General features: G+C 47.4%; 1 protein-coding gene across 1 annotated transcript in view; it reads left to right on the forward strand.

Annotated features, from left to right (window-relative positions):
* The first annotated feature begins 242 nt into the window (after nucleotides 1-242).
* The window catches only part of ELOVL2 (ELOVL fatty acid elongase 2), a 422,911-nt gene continuing 398,831 nt past the window's right edge, over nucleotides 243-24,322 (forward strand). The window contains exon 1 of the mRNA XM_085606971.1: nucleotides 243-362. Within this exon, the coding sequence (XP_085463097.1) occupies nucleotides 360-362 (3 nt within the window). The 5' untranslated portion in view covers nucleotides 243-359. The remainder of the gene's footprint in view (nucleotides 363-24,322) is intronic.

Genomic DNA, 24,322 nt, shown 5'->3' on the forward strand with positions numbered 1-24,322 from the left:
GGTGCTCCTGAGGCAGCGACGCAGATCGACACCTCATGCCGGGGAGAGGGTTACCTCCCGCCTCGCAGCCCGGGCCAGACGGGTCCTGCGGTGGAAGCTCCCACCCCTCCAGAGCCCGTACGAGCCCAGCGTCCTCTCCTGCGGGGGAAGCTCCCACCCCTCTAGAGCCCGTACGAGCTCAGCGTCCTCTGCCTGCCATTGTGACGCCACGAAGGGCGGTCTTGTCCCGCCCCTCGCGCCGGGTGGAGGCGGAGCCTGATACCCTGGACAGCACCGCGCTGCCAGCCCCGGCCCCCTCCCAGCCGCCGCCGCCAGCAGCCGCACCTGCCGCGGGAAGCTGCCTCCCGACCACCAGAGCCATGGTAAGCAGAGCTACCTACCTTAGTGCTGCACAGAGATGCCCGCTATGGCTGTTTAATGGGGGCACTGCTGCCCCTGGCGGTGCCCGCCCCCCTGCGTTCAGAGCTGCCAGGCTGCCGCTGCATAGCACCACAAAGCTAGGCAAAGGTGTTAGCCTCGGTCATCCGCGGGAACAGCACGGGGGGAGGTTGGGTTAGAAGGGGGTAGCAGGGCTGCAAAAATGTCATTCACTTTCCATCAGCAACCAACCGCTTGATATGGCTCTCCATTTCACCTTCGAGTGGAACGGTAGTTCCACTGACTCCTTTTGGCGGTGGCGAACAGCCCCCTCCAATAAGAGACAAAACTGCATCACCCAAGCATGTGGGGACCTTAAGCTAGATCCCAAGACAAATACCAGAAACACAAAGCAGACTATACTCCCAAAACTAGAGTGTAGACCCCTACATACGGATGAAGACCTACTTCAGCTGGCACGATGACCCCTGGTCTGGATAATAGAAGCACAAAGGTAGAATGTACGTCCTAGAACCGGACTAAATGTCGATTTAATCCAAGTGCAGCCTGACAATAGCCCTTGAAGCCAGAGACAGAACATCATCCCCCAGGCGGGTGGAAACTGCATTCTAGACCCCATAGACTGGAACTAACAATTCTGAAGCGAAATATGACAGGGAAGACTATTACACCTGAATTAAATCCTACTACTGTCAGGTTGACACTTTACCAGTAACAGAGACCACTAAACTGGATTGTAGATCAGAACGCTGGGTGAAGTTATAATAGTAAGCCATTAACTGGAATGTATAGCTCTAAACTGGATCACTAAACAGGAATGTAGGGGGATAAACTCGGATAGGGTGACTACATTAGAATGTAGACCCTTAAACTGGAATTCAGAGCTGCTAAACTGGAATATACATCTGTCTGAACAAACGAGAGTTTAAAGAAAGGGATCTCAGCTTTGAAAGCAAGATAGCAATTGTAAATGTGCACTAGAACAGCACCATCATATAAACTGGAATACAGACAGGTAAAGTGAAATGGAGGCCCGTAAAAAGGATACATATCCCCTAAAAAGACTAGAATACCGACCTCTTATCTGAAATAAAGAACGTTGGACGGGAGCATAGATCCTAAAACTGAAATGTAGACCATGAAACTAGAATTTAGACCCTCAACCCAGATTAAAGGTCCCTAAATTTGGCTGTTGACCCCTAACTCCGAAAAATAACTCTTGAACTTAAGTTAGACTCTGAAACTGGATAATAGGTAACTAAATTTTAAAATTCCCCATCTAAACTGGAATATAGACCTCCTAACCCGGAATATTGATCCATAAATTTGAATATCGACACTTCAATTGGACGGTGTCACTATGTACCAGAATACGCAACCCTAAATTGTGATATAGCTCACAAAACTGTAATGTAAAACCGGAAAAAGTGTGCACACTAACACTGCAAAGTAAAATTTTTAAAAAAATTGGAGGCCACAATGTTAAATAGACTCCTAAATTGGTACATACAATCCTAAGCTAGAATATAAGCATGAAGACTGGAATGCTGACCTCTTAAACTGGTATACTTGCCCCCAAATGGAATATAGACGTTTTAATTGGTATGCAGGTCCCCAAATTGCAACTCACATTCCTGAAATAAGAATGAGCAAATTGGAATAAATGTTCCTGAACCGAAATATAAACACTTCAATAAAAACGTATATCTCTGAACTGGACTGCAGTCCCAAAATATTTATGATATGCAGCCTACATGTAATATACAACACAAATCACACTACGTCTGTCATCCTGTTTGTTAAAGTGTCTCTCTGGTTTTACCTCTATGGCATGTGCCAACCCACTGAAGCAGCTGAAATGCAGCGTCAGGTCATAACCAGTATACGTTAAACTACATTTTTTATTCCTTAGAATACATTTAGACCCATAAACTAGAATATGGGGCCTAAAACTAGAAGGTAGACTCGTCTAAACCGGGCTGTAGTTCCCCGGCGTGTTGCTAGATAACAGATATGTAATGCAGACACCGAGCTGCTATTTAGACCCTTACCCTGGATTGTAAACACCTAACATGAATGTAGACCACAAAATTAGAACATAGACCCCCTCCCGTCCAAACCCCACTACGTTGTCGGCCCACTTTACGCTGGAGGATGGACAACCAAACCACAACTTCACCCAAAAACGCACATCCACCGTAGACCCAAGAAAAAAAGCCAAGACCCATTCAGACCTTGCTTTGTGACCTTGGTGAAAGAGGCTGATGATTAGAGAAGTCGCCGACCCGTCACCCTACCGACCCCTATACTAACCCTGCACCCCTCCACCGGGCTGTCCCCGGGGCCTGGGTCCAGTCTATCCTGAGTGACCCAGGCTGGGTATTCTCTGTAGCTTGGCTGGCAGTGTCCAGTCTTGGACCCCTGTGGTGTATTTTCGATTCTGGTGCTGTGTTGCTGTGCTGTTGACAGCTCCCCTGTCTCACTGGAGGGGGGCTGGTGATAGGACAGTTCCTTCCAGCCACGTTGGATAATGGGTCTAGGCAGGTACGTGGCATAATGTGTAAATTTCTTGTTGGTACAACCCTCTGTGCTGCAGAACCTCTCGTGTCGAAACGCTTCCAACGTTTGACAGATAAAAGAGCAGCTGAACTTCAGGCTGACAAGGCGGTGCGCGAGAGTCACACGTTTTGAGCACGTGGGGCAGCGGATGAACACGTCTAGAGGGGTACTTAACGTTAACGTCACGCGCACTGCTAATACCGTGTCTCGACAGACAGAGCTCCTGCGAACTCACTCTGTCCCAGGGTGCCACGGATCGTTCGCACCTCACTCCCATCCTGTTTCGTCCCTTACTTTGTTACCTTGTTGCTCCATGCACCAGCCTCTGTTCTGTCATCACCCTCCCACATGCCTCCCACTCCCTCTCAAAGTCTTTCCTTTAGTCTCCTTTCCCGCCATTTAAGACACGCTCCTTTAATGTCCTCCCCTCTGGCGCTCACATCAATGGATGCTTCCGGTCTTCCCTCTCCTTCTCGCTATGTCCTCCATTCATGACAGACTCAGTATTGCTTCTCCCTTTGGCCCTATTTTCCTGTCACTGTCGCACTTGTCCCTCGGTTCATGTCAGACATTCTCTATCTATTCACTCACTCTGACCCCTGCCATCATGTCCAGACTTGTGAGCCTTCATTAATCGCTAGTCTTTCCTCCTGCACCGAATGGCCTCAAACACTACAGTTACTAAACTGGAGTCAGGAGCCCTACGTTTGCTCATACGCTAACTCGATGCCCCTCTCAGCACTTGCACCACATTTCTCTTCCCCCTGCCTCTCTTTCACGTTTTCTAAACGTTTTCATCTCCTTGTCCTCCGCTTTCCCACAAAAACTCAAAAGTTTGCATCTCCTTGTCCTCCGCTTTCCCACAAAAACTCAGAAGTAGCGCTTGGTCGCCACCCTTCCCTGAGCAGTACCCAGGCGCACTGCCAAGATGTGCGTGCAGCTCGAACGACCATGGAAACCTTGTTTCCTTTGGAACAGCTTCCACGAGCATAAAAGCCACCCTTCCGTTCTTTTAGCGCCTAGAGGCGACGCAGTGCTCCCTTATACAAAATAGAGCTCCCACATCAACTTATTTGCAGTCTCTGAGCCCGAGAATTAGCCAAAGATGTAACTAAGACAGCACCAGTGCTCTTCAACAGAATAAAAAACCCAAAAAAAACCTACATGAACTTCGAATTATACCTGCCACGTTTACCGAATCTTTCCATAGGAAAATTAACTATATATGTTCACTGCAATGTAATGCCTGCCGCAGTAGAGAACACACGACTTTGGAGTGTTTCAGGGGTCCAGGCCTTGTAGAAAGAATATCATGCAGGGGCCGCAGCGAAGGCCACACAATGAACGCATTCACCGGAGAAAGAGAGTTTGAAATGAGTGTGTGTTGTGGTATTGAAACAAAGTATCTCCATCTGACGCTAAGTGTGGCACAGGCAGAAGAGCTGAAAGTACCGATTTAACTTTTGAGATAACTCAGCAAGAACTATAAAAAGTTACAAAGAGAGCTTAAAACCTTGGCAGGGACAGCATTATTCCTACATGCATTCAAACTTGAAGATCACTGTGAAGGAAAGTTCTCGAAAAGGAGGTTTGTTGCATTAGAGGCCCACCTGCATCTAACACGGTAGTGGCCTACGATTATTTGGGCAAAACGTATGGTTTGACATGAACCTAATCCATTCGAGTACAGGAGGCAAAAGTAAAGACATATAAAAATCGATGACGCACTAACTTCCCCTATCAAAAGAATGGGCACATTCACCGCCCACAGACTTATTTTGAAGCCTACTCTCTGGCCACAACAGTACAGTAGAGATCCAATAATTTACCCTTCTCGAAACACTTTACCTCCCGTGGAACATAGGTGTCTGAAGACAATTCTTGGTGCGTAACTGGAGTGATGAGCACAAATTGGAAGGGAACTCACCCTCCCACGAGACTCCCAAATGAGTTTTTTGTCAGAAAAATCTGAAAACGTGGTTATTTGATTCTTTCTTTGAACAACCCTTTTTGTATCCTTCTGCTATCTTTCCTGGTACATTAAGGCAGAGACTACAGTCTCACCCTTCAAGTTCCCAAATTAAAAATAAATAGGTGTGCGTTTATATGGGTAGACATTGAAATGTGACCTCTGTTTTGCTGGCTTAAGTTATTGAAACTCCAAAGCATGCCACATACCAAAGAAGCTCATTAACAAATGGAAACTATAATGGTGTGGCAGGTCTCCAGTGTGTAGAGTGCATTCAGGGGCCGGTGAAGAGTTACTTACTTACACCCATTGCCCCTCCTGGGGTATAGGCCATCAACCAGGTCTCTCCAGCCACCTCTGTCCTGGGCTTTTGACTTGCAGTCTGGCTCCAGGTGCAAGCCACCTCAAGGTCTGCACCAGGTTTTTCTCTGCCTTCCCCTTTTCCTTTTCCGTTGAGGGTTCCAGGCCAGGGTTTGCCTGGCGGTGTTTGATGCGGGCTCGCAGTGGGTGTGACCTATCCAGCCCCAGCGTCTTGGGTGAACAGTTGGGAGTGACAATTGAGGTACAAGCCTGGGAAGAATCCTAGGAGATGCCTCACCCAAATTTAGACATTGCCTTGCACAAGATAAAAATTGTAAACCGAGTCTGGAGTGGTAAGCAAACTGGAATAATTCACCTGGACATAAACACCACTGAGTACTCAGAAACGTACCTGGCCCCATCGCTCTACTCTGGAAACACAGGGTGATAACACAAAATTAAGATGTAAAAAATGTATTCCAAATAGCTAGTTATCATGGGAGAGTGTAGGAGAATAAAACCTAATGCGTGCACGTATTTGAGTGGATAGAGCCAAAGTAAGAATATCCTGCCTTTGTTATTTATCTGTCCTTGGTATGATGTGGGAGGGATCTACTTGTCTGTTTACTTTAGAAACTGGGGTATAGAGCATCATACCTTGTCCTTGGGTGCCCGGTTAAAGTTGTTGAACTTAACAAAAATGCGAGAATGGTACTGAAAAACTACAAACATGGAAAACCTTCTTTTTTGAGAGATGGAGAGACCTGAAAGGGATAAGCAAATCCACTGCATACATTTTCTGAGTCCCAGGCAGAATGACCGTTTCCCCTTTGGTCGCTTCCCTTTGATAGCAAATAGGAAATTTGTGAGCCCATTTATTGCAGCCTAATGTCCTCCTATGCTAGCGCCATAAAGCAGCTGTGTCGGCCTTGTACTTGTTTAAGACCGTAAGCCTAACTCATTACAAAACCCTAGAAGGAAAGAATGAGAAACTGGAAGAAAGTAACACTAGACATAAAACTATATGAACAACGATAAGTGTTTAGACCTATAACTAAACATAGTAACTCATAAAACTGCTTATTTTCAGAGTGCTTTGAAAACATGCTGCGGACTTTGACACCTTGTGTAGGAGATGCTAGCGCACAGCAGGCCCACCTTCCCCTATCAGAATTATTCCCGCCTTCTTCGGTTCATGGATAGTGTCTACCTTGTTAATCGTGAATAGTTATGCTCTGTGGCATGGTCCGGGCTGTTTTAACGCTGGTGAATGCTGTTACGGTTTTATTATGTGCTGAACTATATAAATCGTGGACAGTGAAGCGATCAGCTGCAGCTAAGCGCGGGCAGTAACCATTTTATATATAATTGAATCATTATGTTCTATTCAATGCATTAACAGATTTTACTAGCCACACAGGATGTTGTTTGATTAACGTGATTTTTTATCTGTTTATGTTTCAGTATTGGACAGATTAACATTTGTAATGGTTTGCAACTTTTACGGTTTTGCTATGTGACGTGTCTTTGAGAAGGGCTTAGGGGAACGCGCTTCTGTGTAGCGTCACAGTCTTATGTACTGATGTGTTTAGCCACCCCCTGTATAGGCGAGGGCACCTCCATGCTGGCTCACTCTGATCACGTGACATTGTGGCGCCCCCTCGGCTCGCGCGCAGCTCCTCGCGGGGGTTGATACCACAGCAGCGGGGCCGGTGTCGTCCTCGCCTGAAGCTGAATGAAGCAGGAGGGGAGGGGGAATAGTGGTCCGAGGGGGAGGAGCAAAGCAGGCTTCGTCTCCATTCATTCTTCCTCTTCTTGGGGAAAGGCCAAGTTGTTAATGGATTCCCATCGCAGCACAATGCAGATCCCAGCCTGCCGCGCCCCTACCCAGATGACAGCGGTCCAGTTCCGCCATGAGGGGTGGGAAGGAGTCTCACGAGAACGCGTCCGTCTGCCCACACACAGGATCTGGGTTTCCATATACAGCACGTGCAGACTCGTAAAATGAGCCAGGGCTCGATACAGAAATGCACTGCAGTCTGCAGCCGTCTCTCAACAACTCGCTTTACGTTACAACACAAACGTCCCCGCCCTGGCTGTTGCCCGCATGCATGCGTGCATGTTTCAAGGAGCCGTTGCATGGCTACTCCTTAGGTTATGGTGGGAGTGTGGTTTTGTTATGCTGTACGTCTTTTTGTATTCAGTGACCCATAATAACTTTCGGCTTGCTTACCAATTAACATGAGCGTTCACTGTTTGGTAGTTTCTGAAACTGCTGGAGGGTTGGTTGATGTTCCAGCTTTGAGAGGTGTGAGCTTTGGAAAAAGGATAGTTATTGAGCCCTATTCTTTCTTTGGTCTGTGTTTGGTCATTCACATTTTTTTCCATCCACAATAGCATTCAGGAAACTGCTAGGGAATACCTTTGGCAGTGCGTGCTTTTTGAACCGGAACCTATTTCAGCTTGACGAGGGCTCAGCAACTTCAACCAACATAATGTTTTGCAAAAAAAAGGAACAAACACAACCGCATCGACAGTCAAAGGGCTTGCAGCCAGAGCAGACCCGCTGATCTCGACAATGCTTATTATTTTTAGATCTGGCATGCATACAGCTGTATCTGGTTTTGTTAGTTCTTGCCTACACACAGCTTTAGCTGTTCTATGTCAAATACCTATTGTGTACAGTACCAAGATGTTGTAGAGTGGACATTGGGCCATTCTATTGCTCATTGTTAGCAATTGCCACTGCAGATATCTGTGTCTGTATGGTCGCCCCATTTATCAAGGGCTGAGGCTTACAACACCTAGAACAGTTGGTCTGTGTCTGTATTATCAGTGATGTTATCAGTGATCTGTACGGGAGGGGGCTCACAACCGCATCAGATGTACTACCTGCTTTCAAAGACATACATTGTCGTGTTGCATGAACATTTGTAGAGCTTCACCAGAATCCAGAAAACCTCCATGGAATTCTTGCGCTAGAGGGAAAATCACACATTGCCGGTGACTGTATAACATAGGCTGGAAATGTATATAGATTTGCGCCTGCCATTGCAGGACAGAACCCGACTGTTCATATGCAGGGGCGAGGTAATGTTTAAGTAAGTCTGCCACCATCGGGGTGGCACCTGTGCCCTTCCTGATAATAAGTATCCAGAAGTGTACTTAGCCTACTCTGGACAGTACTACAGTTGATGGTTAGGTGGCAACAGGTATGAATGAGAAGGTGTTTGGTTAGTCCTCCAAAGTCCTTTTGGGCTTGCATGAATACAGACTATGCTATAAGTGCATGGTTGGAAAGCATAAGACTTGATTCAGGGGCTGTCGGCCAATGTCATGAGCAGGTTTTACCTATTAAAACAGAGTTTCAACCTGCACCCCAAACTTGCCCACAGGGTTGTTAACCCCAGTGGCTGCTGCCACAACACAAAGGCGAGGGAGGGATGGAGGGAAGGAAAAAAAAAAATTAGTAAAAACCCTAACCTTTCCCCGCAGCCTCCAACGCCGCCAGCCGCTGCAGCCTAGGAGCTCCCCCAGCAGTCTCTGGGAAGGCAGAGGCTGCTCAGCCAGTCCTAGGAGAGCAGCGCCAGGATTGGTTTGAGCGGCCTGCTCTGCCACTAAAGACACTGTCTGTGGTCCTGCGGCATTTCTCCAACCATCTGTAAACACAGCTGGGTTGGAGAAATAGAAGTGAGTATGGTATGTTTGGCCGTCCTAGGACGGCTGGCCAAACATACATGCACACTTCCAAGTGCCACCACCTGTCTGCCATGGCCCGGCCCTGCCCTGCAAGCATGTCAGAATCAGTCAAGGAAAAATCAAACTATATTGTTTCATTATCATTTTATTTTTCTGTTACAGACTCTAACAAGTGGGGCGAGGCTCCTCCGCCATTATGGAGGAGCCGCCCCTGGTTAACCCTACCTTGGTGCGTCACAGTGTTCACCCGCTTACTGTTTATTCAGGAGTTAGTGGGTCTGATTTTGAGAATTCCTCTGCACAACAGAGAGCTGGGTCTGACATACAACCATGGGTAATCTACCTGCTGGTTGCTTGCCCAGGCTTCTTGCCTGGCCAGCTGTCAGGTTCTTGAGGGTCCAGCCCATCCTCTCTCTTTGAGGTTCTCCTAAATGTGTGATCTTCCTGCCTTATTGCCATCCAGGTGGGTCTTGATTGATTCTTAAGCTTGTTAAACACAGGTTTGCCTAGGTACTGTCATAGCAGTTTCTACACATGGCTGCCCTGAAGGTAACATCCCTTGAGCACCTTGCCCCAGTCTCCACAGAAAACATGATACACAAGTTCACTCCTGCAGTACTCAGTAATTAGAACTCAGCAGTCCCCATCATGCTACAATCATCCTCTAACATAAATGATTAATTCAGCCTTCATTTCTGAGCAGAGCTGCAGTGTTTAGCTTCTTCCTGCACAGCAGCGCTCTGCAGTCACCCAGAAGATATCCCCACATACCCCTTTCATGCGGCAGCAGACTAGGCAGATAGCTGGAACCATACGGTAATCAGACATAACTGCTATTCTTCCAATAGCCCCAGTTGTGTTGGTGCCATTAAGTTGAAGACTAATTGGAGATGTTTCTCTCAATGGCAGAAATATCACCTTTAGGACCTTGCACTGGGCAAAGAGTCTACACAATCAGTTTGTCGGTCCCATACTAACAATTTACCATGCTCTGGTTCAGTCCTTTTGTGCCATTTCATGCGAATTATGAAATAAAGCCATGTTTTGAGAAATCAAGGTCTATTTTGATTTGATTACAATTTATACATATTCAACCAACATCGTAATCGAGCCCCAAATAGTCAAGAATTTGTCCACCAGGCTTAGTTTAGATCTCACAGGAGAGATTCACTCTGTCATTCTCTTTCTGAGCTTCAGTGGCTCCCTGTCTAAAAGTGCATGCGCTTTAAATGCATATGCATGGAACAGGGTGCAATTCATGGCTACAGGGCTATTTCGTTGCCACACAAGTTTAAAAAAAATACTTCCTTGCCCAAAAGTTGAGATCCAAGACGGTGTTTCTGTAGACATCTCTAAAACCAAGAAGATTTGTTCCGGTGATAAAGATTTCTTGGCCTGTACCGGAATATTGGAACCAGCTTCCTCTACAGATAAAGTAAGTAGTCCATCCCCGTAACTTCAGGAAGTAGGTTAAAACTTGGGGCCAGATGTAGTAACATTTCATTTGCAAAAAAAGTGGTCAAAAATTGTGAATTTACTTTTTGGAAAATAAATTCGATTTTACAAACTTACTGCCTGGGTGCCATCACAAGGATGGCAGCCTCCTGTGTTCAGCTTAGTCATGACTGCATTTAAAATATATATATTTTTTTTTAAATGCCGCCAATTTTCTTTAAAGGAAACAAGGCTACACTTATGAAAAAAACGTACGTTGAAAAAAAAGTTTATGAGGTAGTACCTTTGGAACAATGCCCACTCCCGTACACATTTTGTTTTTATTCATGAAGGAAAAAGGGTCTAACGAGGGACCCCTTTCTGATGGTGGGTTATCACCCCCTCTGAGAAGTCGATAACATATTGACTGAGTTAGCAGTCGCAAGTGCACTGTGACAGATTTGGAATGGACGCCCTAAACATACCCCTTCCAAACTGCAATTTGTTATGCGTTTGTAAACTTATATGGCGATTCGGTAACCAGTTACGAAAAAGTTAAACGCGTTTAGTACATTTGTTAAAGCCATTTATGTATCACAAACCCTGTGACTTAGCGAAGGGATGGCTTTGTGACTGCTAAATGGCTTTGAACATCTGAACCTTGGTAATTTGGTCAGCCCTTTTAAATTTTGTTTCTTGTTTCCCAGCTCCTGGCTTTTGCTGCTATGGGTTCACTTTGTCTTTTTTTCTTTAGTATCTCACCAGTGCAGAGAAGTCTCTCTGATTCACTGCTGCACTAAATAAATTCATACTCCAAATTGGACAGCAGTTGAATCCAGCGATTACCGCATACTATTGTGCACCGTCATTTTATACTCGATTACAACCGTAGAAGAATTCCTGCCTTGAAAAATGTAGGTCCTGAGGGCTTCCGTTCTGCTCCTATGTTGATGTTACCAAAAATGTTCTGAATCGGTGGCCCATAGAAGGGATTCATCATAGGTGTCAAAGAGCCACGGATAAACATTCGTTTGGATAATGTCTGGTGGTCTGAAGGTCAATCGTGTGAGGACAGAGATGCTGGTGTTGGGACTAGACCAGCCTCTAATGCAGTGGTGTGCAAAATAGGTCCAGAAGGGCCAGATCATGACATACTTTCAAGATACAAACAAACCAAAAGTGGAGGGTTTCTCCCAAAACAAGCAGTCACTATGCCCTACTCCTTAGTAGTCACCAGGCACACTACATGTTTTCACATAGAACCCTCACCCACTTGCTAATCATGTGGCATGCATCATCATCAGGTCCTCACCTGGTGAGGTACTCACCTTCAGGTGGGCTCACTTTGGTATTCTCTATGTTCTCAGTGAGAACTCAGGACTGAATATGTTAAAAATATCTGCAAAGAACCTTAGCACAATTATTTAATAAGAGGGGCCATGTGATATGGTTAAACACATAACATGACACAAAGTGGCATTTACTAAGCCAGTGTGTCTATTCTAGGTCGACATGTTGCATCTGCTTCGCAAGACACGCAGATTTCATCAGGGCCTCTAAGACCCGTTAACTGAGTAGAAGTTATGCATCAGCATGCATTCCATGCAAGATTAGGAGATAGTTACCCAACCCTTCTATCCAGGATGAGTTAATTGAAAACTGGAGATTATACACTTCAAGAATCCTAAGAAAGGAGAAGGAACACAGAAACGAAATTACGTCTGTATCATAATAGGGGTAATTTAAACCATTAAACTGCACTACACACTCTAAAACAGTGAGATCTCTAGCCTTAGAGATGCCACCATCTATAAGCCAAGATACAGGACCTGGTGTGACTTAAAGTGCCTGTAACAGCTAGAATTCAAAATATTGTGCAGTCATCTCATTATCTAAGTGCACTCACACAGTGCATCACATATCCACGCACAAAGAGGAGAGTAAATACGTGAACGTAAGTGATAAGGCTCCCAGTGTTTTAGTTATTTTAAAACACTCAGCCTTATGGATTACATTCATGTTTTGGGAGACACCCTCCAATTTTGGTTTCTGTATTTCAGTTCAGGGAAATTAAGGGTCTTGCCAACTTAACTGTTCAATTCACCTCTCATTGGTTTAAATATTTTCAGCACCTCAACAATAGACCTGTTCCCTCTATTTGTGTGAACAAGTATCAATGTTCACCATATATTTTTGAAGACGGCACACAGCTTTGTATATCACAGCAGAAGAACCAAATCTTACTTCTGCCACACAGTAACAAAAATCACTACTTATAACTGTGGAGTGTGCTGTCTACTTGTGCATAGTCTCCCACCAATGTGCGGGTGAACAAGAAGGAGAAACAAGGTTAGGAAAAAAGGTTAGGAAAAAAAGGTTAGGAAAAAAGTGAGGAAAAGTAGGCAGTGCCTCATGGGAGCAACACTAAGGGAGGTTACAGGCTGGTACTTGCCTGTGTCCTCAGGTTCTCATCATTAGCATATGCCAACTTAAAAAAATAAGGTAGTGAAGAAAAAAGAACCAAAAAATTGTGATATGAATGCTCCAAGTGACCCTTTAAGGAATACCGGGATCTAGCATAGAAACCCGATGTGCCTTAATATTAAAAACGAGTTACACCGACTCAACATGGCGGCCACTACACCGGCTTGAGGACTAGCGAAGAACCCTGCGGTCTTCGCGGCAGGAGACTGGGACCCCACTGCCCATACCAGCTGTAGCGAGGTCACGGTGGAGGAGGAGGTACGTGGGGCAAGGCTAAGCGCAGGAGAGCAGCAGACGCCGGGAGCCCACCTTTACCAAGATGGCGGCCACGGCCTCGGATGCACCCGGTGGGGGAGCAGAGCGGGAGAAGGCCTTGACACGCGGCGGCCGGTAGTGGGGGTCTCTGGACACGTGGAATTTCTGTAACGGCTAATCCCCCCCCCCCCGCTCCTCGCGGCCTCGCCGCCTTGCGCTGACAGCCCACCCCTGGACGCCCCGGGGAGGCACTACGGTGGAGCCCAGTGGCTGTGTTGAGAAACAGGAGTGGTGCTGCGTGAGGTCGGATAGCCACACCGTCGAAGGGCCCTGAGGGAGGACTGAGATTCGCACCAGCGGCGGCGTAGACTGGTGGGCCCACCACAGAAACCGCGGAAGGGCGCTGCCGATACCGCACTGTGGGACGCGGTGGTGCGGTGGGCCGGACGGAGCTGAGAGTCGCCGGGGGACCCACGGCCGGAATACCCGCAAGTGGATCGGCGGGGAGGCAGTGGAGCGCCGGCCCCGGTACACCGCCGTGGTCGATCTGTGTGGGGTAGTGCCGGGGGGACCGTCTCGTACAGGTTTGGCGCTGAAGCTTTGACGCGCGACGGGCCGTGCAGGTACACTCTGGATCCCGGTGGGACACACGACGAGGGAGCCGCTGACCCACACCACCCAGATCCCCCCCCAGCTGGGCTCACCACGGAATCAGTCAGGATGGGGAAGAGGGATCCCCCACCCAGGCCCCCCAAACAAGGCACCCTGGATCTCTTCGCGGCGTCGAGGTCCTCTAAAGACACCGCGGGCACGGCGTTGGAGGGGGCCACTGACACGGACAGGTTACTGGCGGCAATCCAGGCATCGAGAGCGGATATCCAGGAATCCCGATCCGCGCTGGAGGGCAAAATTGGGGAAGTGGGCGCTGAGGTCACGCTCCTGCGCCAAGATTTCAAGAACCTCTCCGCCAGGGTGTCTGAGACTGAATCACGCATTGGAGAGGCTGAGGACTCGATAACTACCCTTCGAAGAGAAATGGCGGAGCTCCAGGCGTCGCACAGACAGTTGCTGTGGAAGGTGGATGACGCCGAAAATAGGGCACGAAGGAACAACCTTCGGTTCGTGGGTTTTAGAGAAGGAATCGAGGGGAATAATATGGCAGCCTTCCTGCACAAATGGCTCATGGACACCTTCCCTGGGGCCCGTTTTTCCTCTTGCTTCGTGGTCGAAAGAGCACACAGGGCGCTACTGGCGAAACCTCCAGAGGGTGCGAGACCCCGGCCAGTGATCGCAAGATTCCTTAACTTCGCTGATAGAGACTTAATATTGCGGGAAGCGAGGAAAATGGGCGAAATTCGAGTTGAGAACACCCATATAATGATTTTTCCGGACTATAGTCAGGAGGTCCAGAAGCAGCGGCACTCCTTTGACTCGGTGAAAGCGAAACTGAGATCGCTGAACATTACGTACATGCTGCTCTTCCCAGCAAAACTTAAAGTCATCTACATGGATAAGGCGCACTTCTTCAGCCATCCGGAGGATGCATGGCACTGGCTGGAGGAGAGACCGATCTTCAATGGCCGGGAAACGGCGGGGAGAGAGGAAGTGGCGAGGGCGGCGCAGGTCGAGACGCGGGGGGGTACGCCAAAACAGCAGAGGAGGAGATCACGGAGACTTTACTCGAGGTACACAGGCACCCCATACCATTCACGTACATCGGCAGGTTCCAGGAGGGGGAGATCGGAATCACCCGGAACGTCGAGGACGGCACACAGACCGCAGGAAGGGCCACGGGGCCCGGCAGGCTCAGAAGGAGAAGGAGAACGCCGCGGGGACTCAGATGCGGAGGGTGAGGGGTCAGACATAGACCAGCACTCCTTACACCCACTGGAAACAGAGATCCGGATGCTGGAGCAGGACGTTTCCGACAAACACTGCAGCACAGTACCGACAACGCAAGACTCACAATCGTGACCCTGGAGGATGGGAATGATTGGACTGTCGGCCGGGACGCGGCCAGGACACGCAAGTGGCCAACACCCTTTCAGTTGTTGTTTCTGTTTCTTCTTTCCCCCTTTTCTTTTTTTGATTCCTTCTGTTAAATCCTTTTGTGTTTACAGTTACGGTTTATTTGGTAGGGGCAACAGTTCTGTAGAGGGAGGGTGAGCGGGGGGTGACAGACCGACTTCTACTAACAGCTTAGACCGTGATGGGGACGAAGCTGGAAGGGGAGAGAGGTGGGGTGGGGGGCGGGAGAGGGCACAGGGGACCGTTAACAAGTTGGGGTAGTAGGGAAGGGAGTTGGACGAGGGGTAGCACGAAGAGTCGCAAGTTGAGGAGGGGGAGTCAACGCAGTCACACGCAGCCACTGTGGTCGCCTAACGACCTCCAGAAGACCTACGCAGTATGGCAGGTACACTAACAAACCCAGACGGTCCACACAAGGGGATCTCCATCATGACTTGGAATGTTAATGGTCTGGGCTCCAAAATAAAGAGGGGATTAGTGAATTCCTACATAAAGAGGACCGCCCCGGACTTCGTCCTCCTGCAGGAGACTCACCTCAGGGCGGGGAAATGTACATTTATAGCGAGGGGGAGATACACAGTTCTGAACCATGCGGGCTACACGTCTGGCGCCAGGGGAGCCGCAATACTAGTGAACAAAACACGCCCCTTTACCGTAGCGCGCACGTGGTGTGATCCACAGGGTACATATGTGGGAGTACAGGGAGTGTGGCACAGACAACGCATTACAGTCATCTCCGTATATGCCCCACCGAAACTCCAACCACGCACGCTCAGGGAGGTAGCGTCCATCTTACTGGAAACAGCGGATACGATGCAAATAGTGGGGGGGATTTCAATGATGTCATGTCGGAAGAATTAGACCGCTCGGGGGCGACACGCGGAGGGGGGACACAAACAGCTCTTGCGAAATACGTGGCGGAGATGGGACTCACCGACGCATGGCGCTGGCGACACCCGACACGAGAGGCGTTCTCCTTTTACTCCGGGGCCCACAAAACCTTCTCCAGGCTGGATTATATTTTTGTTGCAAGACAGTATTTGTCAGCGGGAGATGAGATCATGTACAAGGCACGGGGAATTTCAGACCACTCTCCCCTATTTGCGCTCCTAGGGAAAAGCACCGAAAGGCGCGAGACGGAGTGGCGCTTGGCAGCCTGGGATCTGCAATCCCCGGAAATAGTAAGGGGTCTGAGAGCAGATATAAAAGTGTATGTAGCGGAAAACAAGGGCTCAGTGGAATCTAACATTACATTCTGGGAAGCCATGAAGCCTGTGGTGCGGGATAGACTTCGAGGGAGACTACGGGATGAGCGTAGCAAACAGCACAGGGAGGCAACAGAGTTAGAAGCCGGAATCCTGACCCTAGAAAGACAATACCTTATAAACCGAGGGGAAGGGATACTACGGCAACTGCAAGACAAGCAGAAGGAGTATAGGGAACTGGTCTCTAATGAGGCTAAGACGCAAGCGCTAGCAACGCTACACCGCCTGTACGATGTAGGGGACAAGTCGGGCAAGCTCATGGCTTGGCTCAGCAGGAAAGAACAAGCCGCGAGGTGGGTGGATCGTATCAGAGACGATGGGGGAGGTCTGGAAACTACGGACAGGGGCATAGCAGAAGCCTTCGCACGGCACTATGAAAACTTCTATAGGGGCCGGGACCTCGGGTCAGTAGACGAGGCACTACTTTATATGGAAACTCTGGCTATCCCAGTATTGGATGAGGAACTTCGCGCTCCTTTGGAGGCGACAATCACACTGGATGAGATCTCCGTAGCCATCAATAAATTAAAACCGGGGAAGACACCGGGGCCAAACGGGTTCCCGGCGGAATTCTTTAAAAAGACGGCTGACCTATTGACGCCTCACCTGTTGGCGCTCTATTTAGAAGCATACGGACTAGGGAGACTCCCACGAGATCTAGCATTAGCAACCATAGTGCCGATATACAAACAGGGCAAGCCGAGGGAGGAATGTGCATCATACCGCCCCATCTCCCTCCTGAATATGGAGGTCAAAGTATTGGCTACAATTTTAGCGGCGCGCCTGCGGACGGTGATCCCAGACCTGATACACGCAGACCAATCCGGATTTTTGCCGGATAGGGCGACAAAACACAACCTCCGCCGGACCCACAACTGGCTCCAAGAAATACAAGATAGAACGGAGCCGCACTGGTTCCTGTCCTTGGACGCGGAAAAAGCGTTCGATGCGGTGCATTGGCCCTTTCTCAGAGCAGTATTGAGTCGGTTCGGCTTTGGCCCCTGTTTTCAGAAATGGGTAGCGCTGCTATACGCGGCGCCGAAGGCAAGGGTGCGAGTGAATGGGTGCCTGTCGCGCGATTTCCGAGTGGAGCGGGGCACCAGACAAGGATGCCCGCTGTCACCTCTCCTGTTCACTCTCACCATAGAAATACTGGCGGCCAAAATTCGGCAGAACCCAGAGATCCATGGCTTCAGGTGTTCAGAGTCGGGGGATACCCAGGAGAAGGTCTCGTTATATGCTGACGATGTACTGCTGTATATCACGAACCCCGAGGTGTCCGTAGGGCAGTTGTTCAGAGAACTGGAAGATTTTGGGGGAATGGCAGGCCACACCATCAACTGGCATAAATCGGTCTTATACATGCCACGAGGAGCGATACAGGGAGTAACGCTACCGGACCGTCTGCTCACTACCGCGGAGGGGTTCCAGTACCTTGGGGTATATGTCACCCTGGATAAAAGGCTCTAGTTCCGGAGAAACGTGGAACGAATATTGAAGGAGGCCGTAGAGGATATGACAAGATGGAGACAGTTGCCGCTCACCCTTTTGGGGAGGGCGGCGATGTATAAAATGATTAGCCTACCCAAATTCCTCTACGCGCTTCAAAATGAGTACTATCCGCTTCCGCCTAACACCCTTACCAGAATACACGCTGACCTGCGGGCATTCATATGGTTGGACAAACAACCACGCATTGCGCTCCAGACACTCCAACGCCATCAATATAGTGGAGGGATCTCATTACCGAACCTAGAGGCATACTACTGGGCGGAACACCTGACCCCCATAAACGACTGGCTGCATGCACCAGCGGACCACCCAACATACGCTTTAGAGAGGTATAAACTGTCCACACACAATATACTCCACTACCTGTATGGGGGGAAGGCGGAGAGAACGCTCCTGCCAGCGACTTTGATTTCGATTAGAGCATGGTCCCGAGCCTCCAGATCCACGGGATGGGAGGGGAAGCCAACACGTCAGACGCCACTGTGGCATTGCAAATGGTTAAAGGAACTACATAAACTGAAAGGCTTCCAAAGGTGGGATGACATAGGGATCTCCACCATCGGGGACGTGATTAGTAAAGGGGAGTTGAAGACATTCACGATGCTGCAGGCAGAGTTCGGATTACACCATACACAACGATACAAACACCTGCAGCTAGTCCATGCTTGGAAGGCACAGCAGATATCACTGCAGGGCATACCGGAATATTCACCGTTGGAGGGGAGACTCTTGCAGGAGCAGATGGTACACCAGGCGGTTTCGCTTACATACAAAACCCTCACAAACAACATGTTGGGAAATCTGGCGAAACTCAGAGGCACATGGGAGGCAGATGTAGGGCAGCTAGAGGATTTAGATTGGGAGCTGATATTGATGCACCCCCGAGAAGTCGCCATTAAGTCACGGCTGAGGCTGATCCAATTAAATATACTACACAGGACATACTTTGACCGGAGACGTCTCCACAAGATGGGTAGGATAGCAGACGCCACATGTCTTCGATGCAAAACTGAACAGGGAGATTTCTATCACACTCTCTGGTCCTGTGAGGAAATTCAAACATTTTGGTCCCACATTTTCACAGAACTGGGGGAGGTCCTGGGAATGGAGCTCGCACTAGACCCGAAACTGGCACCACTGGGAATGGTGACCGAAGTAGACCTGCCACGCCCACAGATTATTTTCCTGGGGTTAGCGCTGGTTGCGGCAAAAAGGGACATTGCGAAATATTGGGGGGTGGCGGAGCGGCCGGGGATAGAGGAATGGAGGAGAGGACTAGACCTTTATATGGCAGCAGAGCGAGTGACATACAAAGCGAGAGGCTGTCCCAAAAAATTCCGAAAGATATGGAGCAAATGGAGACAATACCATGGCCTAGAGGTGGGACACATAGGAGGTCACACATAGAGGGGTAGATGGCGGGGACGAGCGGGAGGGACCACCTGAATACGATGAGTACTTGTACAAGCAAGTGACAATGATTCATTTAGAGACGCCGCTCAGGCGAGATGTGATATTGTGTTATGGGAGGGGGGACAGGCACGATTGCACTATACCCGAATGCCACCGGCGGACTGGGGGCACATAGCCGGCTGGGCGTGGGAGCCGTCTGTCGAACCTGGAGGGAGACGTGCTATTAGTTTTGTAGGGAGTGGGAGGGGACGGGGGGGGGGTGTTGTGGGAGAAAACGTATAAAAGCAGGTTTGCGGGGTTCCATGTGCAACGCGCAACACTGGACACACTTGCACTCTATTGGACATCCCTAGGTGTCGCGGCCCGGCCGCAGGGTGGCGGGCACGACGGTTGTACACCTATAACAGGATGTAAATTTGACATGATGATATGGTTGTGCCACATTCGTAATTTTGTTCCATGCCTGCACAAAAATAAAGGTTTTAAATAAAAAAAATTATTAAAAACGAGTTAGACACACTGGCTATATTGATTTATTCCTTGCTGTGTGTCTGCTCAACTTAAAACCAACATGTTTCATTGCCTTACAGACTTTATGGCAATTTCGTCAGGGTTAGGGTCAGCGTCCTCACTGCACCTCTTTTCTCCGTTTACTCTAGCGGTTGGTTGCCCCTCTTCGGCATACCTGCAACCTCGGTTTTTAAACTGTAATTCATTCACAGCTCCTGTATCTATCACTGCAGTAAGTCAGTCGATATGTTGGGGGTGTCCGGCCAGCACTCAGTCCCTCAGGGCGACCTGTTCTCTTTTACCCCCTAAGCTCCCAATTGTGAATAATTAAATATTTTCAGGACAGTCATGACCGACATAGATCTTGTCCACCTGGACCTGCGTTGGGCACCCCTGCTCTAACACAAACCTCCCAATATCTGAATAACCTGATTCTATTCTGGCATAGACCTCTTCGTCTATCAAGGTTAGCAACCTTCGTGTCATTTGAGAAAATGTAAGTATGAATGTGATCAAAGCAATCAGAACTTCTTCTTCTAGGCCAAATAAGACACATGTCTCCTTACATTTCTAAGGAACAGCACATGATGTTAGTTGGAGTTCTTGTTAAAACAGAAAAAAATTATGCTAGTGTATTGGGTAGAGTGACTTCAAGCGGCTCCGTATGCAACCGCACACGTAAAGCTTGACAAAAAAGGCAGGACTGTTTGATCTTCACTGACTCCCTGTGAAAAAGAGGAGTACTTTTAAAATCCTCGGCCTGATTTCTAAGGGGTTGAAGAATTCTCCTCCAAAGTACTTTTGAGAGAAGCTATGGCCATGTGCACCAGATCACTCATTATGGACTACTAAACATCTTAAGTGGAGAGATGAGCACAGATTTGCAGTTTAGGATCCCATGCTAGACCATCGTTGCCTCTCCTTCTGCTTTATATTGGAAATGTCATTAAGTTGAGAAAGGCTCAGAAATATATGTATATATATATATATATTTTTTTTTTAAAATTTTATTTGACGGAGTTTTATATCTCTTGAAGAGGGTGGTTAATTGCGAGTGTTTTTAGACCGCAATTGCGGTGGCAAAACATTCTTACATAGGCCTCTGATTCGCTATTAGGAAAGGATGCCCTTGGAACGCCCCTTCCTAATAGCGACTCGCAATTCCTATTTAGCGAGTTGCAAAAAAATTGCGACTCACTAAATATGGATTGTACATGGCCCTAAGATTTTGCCTGCGCAAACAGGTCATAAACCCGTTTGTGCAAGCAAAATAGGGTCGTACATCTGGCCCTAAGTTCTTTGCCCAGAATCACAGGATGTTGTACGTCGTTGCCGAGACTCAAACCCGGTTCCCCAGATTTGAGGGCGGCTGCCCTAGCCATTAGGCCACATCCTCTCTCCCATTAAGGTACATATTACGCCACTATATAAAGCTTGTGTTTTATTACGTATGTAGAGCTGATGCATATTTTCAACAGATTCCTTGTGGAGCCACGGGGTCTGAAATCTCACCACAGCTTTACTTTTGCATGTCATTCTGCCTGTAGCAATGTTATAAAGCACCGATTTTAAATCTTCAAATATTAGTAGTGTATATAAATTCTGCCTGGCTTCTTTTCACATCCAAGAGGAAGTTATATTCTAGCGATTGTGTATCAAATTTCGGGGAAGCTGATGGTTTTTCAAGGAAGTGTGTTTTGCACGGTACAGACCTCTACCCACGTTGGCACTCACCCACCAACCTTTGTCCTACATGGGCATTTACAGATTGTGTAATAGAACTCACCTGTTGAATACGCTTATCTTGATTTTTTCTTTCAAGGGCTTCCTAATGCAGCCCTCGTTTGCCCTTTTGGTATTGGCCAAAAACATTTGATGTCTGATCCATCTTTTTCTTGCCAAAATTTGTGACAGCTCAGCAGCTGCTTCAGCAGCAAATATTGGATTGTACCCAGGTAGGAGAAAGTTGTGTTTGACTGTCGGTGGCATGATTTGCTTTGTGTAGTTCACAGTGAAATGGGTTGGGGTGTTGAGAGGACCAGTAATGGTATTTTTTTCAACCATCGGACTTTCGCCACTTTCACTCTGAGGTATGTGATTGTCAGCTCCTCTCCCATCAGTGTGTCCACGTCTTTTTCTTCAGGTTGATTTCCTCCTCATGAGCGTCACAGCTCCTTGCTTCCTATACGAAGTGTGCCTGTCATCATTGTGATTTCTCCTACTAACATCTTTCCTTCCTCTACTGCAAGCAGTTGTTCCTCTTTTGTTCTTAGCTCAAAGTTGTGGCAGTGATACACTCTGATATGCTTCATGTGCGTGCACCACAGCTCGCTGCTCCTACCCCGCTCATCTTTGCATCGAACCGTGACTGCGAGCATATGCTGGTACAGTTGCAAAAGAGTGCAACAAATGGTTGTGTCTGCTCTCAGTGGAGGCCCAAAATGGCCAATATGGGCACTATCCTGGATCTCTGCAACTATTCTTCTAGCCTTTTGGCTGACTTCCAGGATCTACCAGGCCACTGTTGGATGTTTCAGGTCTGAGCACTACCCAGCGTCCAATCACAGGTGGTTAATAATCCCGCAGAGGGGACTGCTTACATTTTAAATTGGCGAGAGCATGCGTGGCACTCCGTTCCACGAAGATTGGCCTACATGCTGTCATTGGGTTCTGTAGCTGCCATCTTGTCCTCTGAGCTGTCCAATCATAACTTTAAAGACTCATGTGAGCACCACCCACCTAAACCCTGATTCGCCCTCATTGATACTTGGCCATGGTACTGGCGTAATGCAAAGCCCAACACCGTGAGGCCATCGGGACTCCTCATGACTGCTTTTAGGATGGTCATATCCACTCCTGGTGTACTTTATCTCAACCAAATATAAACTAAATTAAGTACATTCCATGAGGATTTTTATGTATTATTTATGCTCTTGTGTGATCTCCTAAAGACACCCACCACAGGTCGTGGCCTGCTGCCTCTCTTACTTCCATGTGTCTATAGAGAAGAAAGAAGTGTCTTTCTTTGGATTATGTTTAGGAACAGGGTTAATTATCTGCTGATTATAATTGACTTGATTTTTCGTGGCTGGTACTCACTAGTAACAACTCAGTGTAAACACAAGGACCTAATAACTCACCACCTGAAGCCTCTCCTTGACTATAAAACTGTTAGCATGTCTGCCAGGCATCTGACACTAACACACTAGAAGCATCACTTTTTCAAATGACTTTCATGGAACACTGGTGACTGTATACCTACTGAGGCGGGGTGCTTATTACTAAGCCTGATAAATATTTAGCGTTCATGGAAAAAGAATGAAGCAATCCCTTAATTTCATTATCTCTGAGTGAGGTGCATTTACCTAATTTTCCTGAAATTCTGGCATCAATCGGATATTCATGGGCTGCATTCTGGGTGAGTCTATCTTTGAGGTTTTGAGATTCCACTGCTTTCAGGAAATCTGAAGTTTGTCTTTTTTGACCTCACACTTTATAAAGCAAAGTTAGGTACACATCCAGGGCCTGATTCACAAACTGCACTTTTGAGTAAGTTAGCACTATTGAGCAGGTTTACTACATTTCGGCATTAACAGTCGAGCACTACACATGGGCAACCACTAGAAAATAATGGAAGTAAAATAAAGCCCCATAGGAAATAATGTTTAAGTGAATTAAATAATTTTAAATAGTAAAAAAAATTTAATAAATATAAATGAATGTTAACAAATATATAAATATAGTACATATTTATCAATTATTTATAAAAAAATGTGTAACTTATTTTGAATTAGAAAAATAATGCAACAGTGGATTTTATTAAAAAATAATTACATTCATTTTAATTAATTCTACACAAAACTGTTTAATAATTATTAATGGACAGTAAAACACACATTTCTTTTCTCTAGTTGGCAATTTATTTTTTAATTTAAACTTCAGAAAAATACATTTAATTCCATTCCCTGGAGAACCTCAGCATGATATTTGTATTGTCAGATGTCATTATCACTCAATGCAACGTGGCTTTTTAATGTATATCAACAAGAATTATCCTTTGTAAGCTGCACATCACTTTGCCTCCAGAAGTCATTGAGCTATCAGAAACTGCGTTAAGTAGGCAGCCGCTAAAACAGATCACACATACTGTGACAGAGACTGACTCTTCTGGACTTGACCTAGAAGTTAATTGAACTCAGCTGTATTGTTTTGGAGAGTGGAACAGACTGTACAGGTTGTTCAGAAGTCCTTCAAAATCACAGGGTCATGACCAATCTAACTTTCCTTTTTCACCTGCAGTGTCATTTGCTTTCATTACATTTCAGCTACCAAAAAAAGTTCAAATTTGGAAGCAGGCTGCTAAAAGAGACCTACAGACAGCAAGTCAGACCAGAGACTCTATTGGGTCTGGAAGTCGGTCATGGGGCTAGCACATGCAGCGCTACAGATAAGACCATTGGGACTCAGCAGACTTTTGGACATCTGTATTCAGTATTTTACATTAAAAGGAGAAATA

This window comes from Triturus cristatus, chromosome 5_2 (genome assembly GCF_964204655.1).
Source record: "Triturus cristatus chromosome 5_2, aTriCri1.1, whole genome shotgun sequence".
NCBI lineage: Eukaryota > Metazoa > Chordata > Amphibia > Caudata > Salamandridae > Triturus > Triturus cristatus.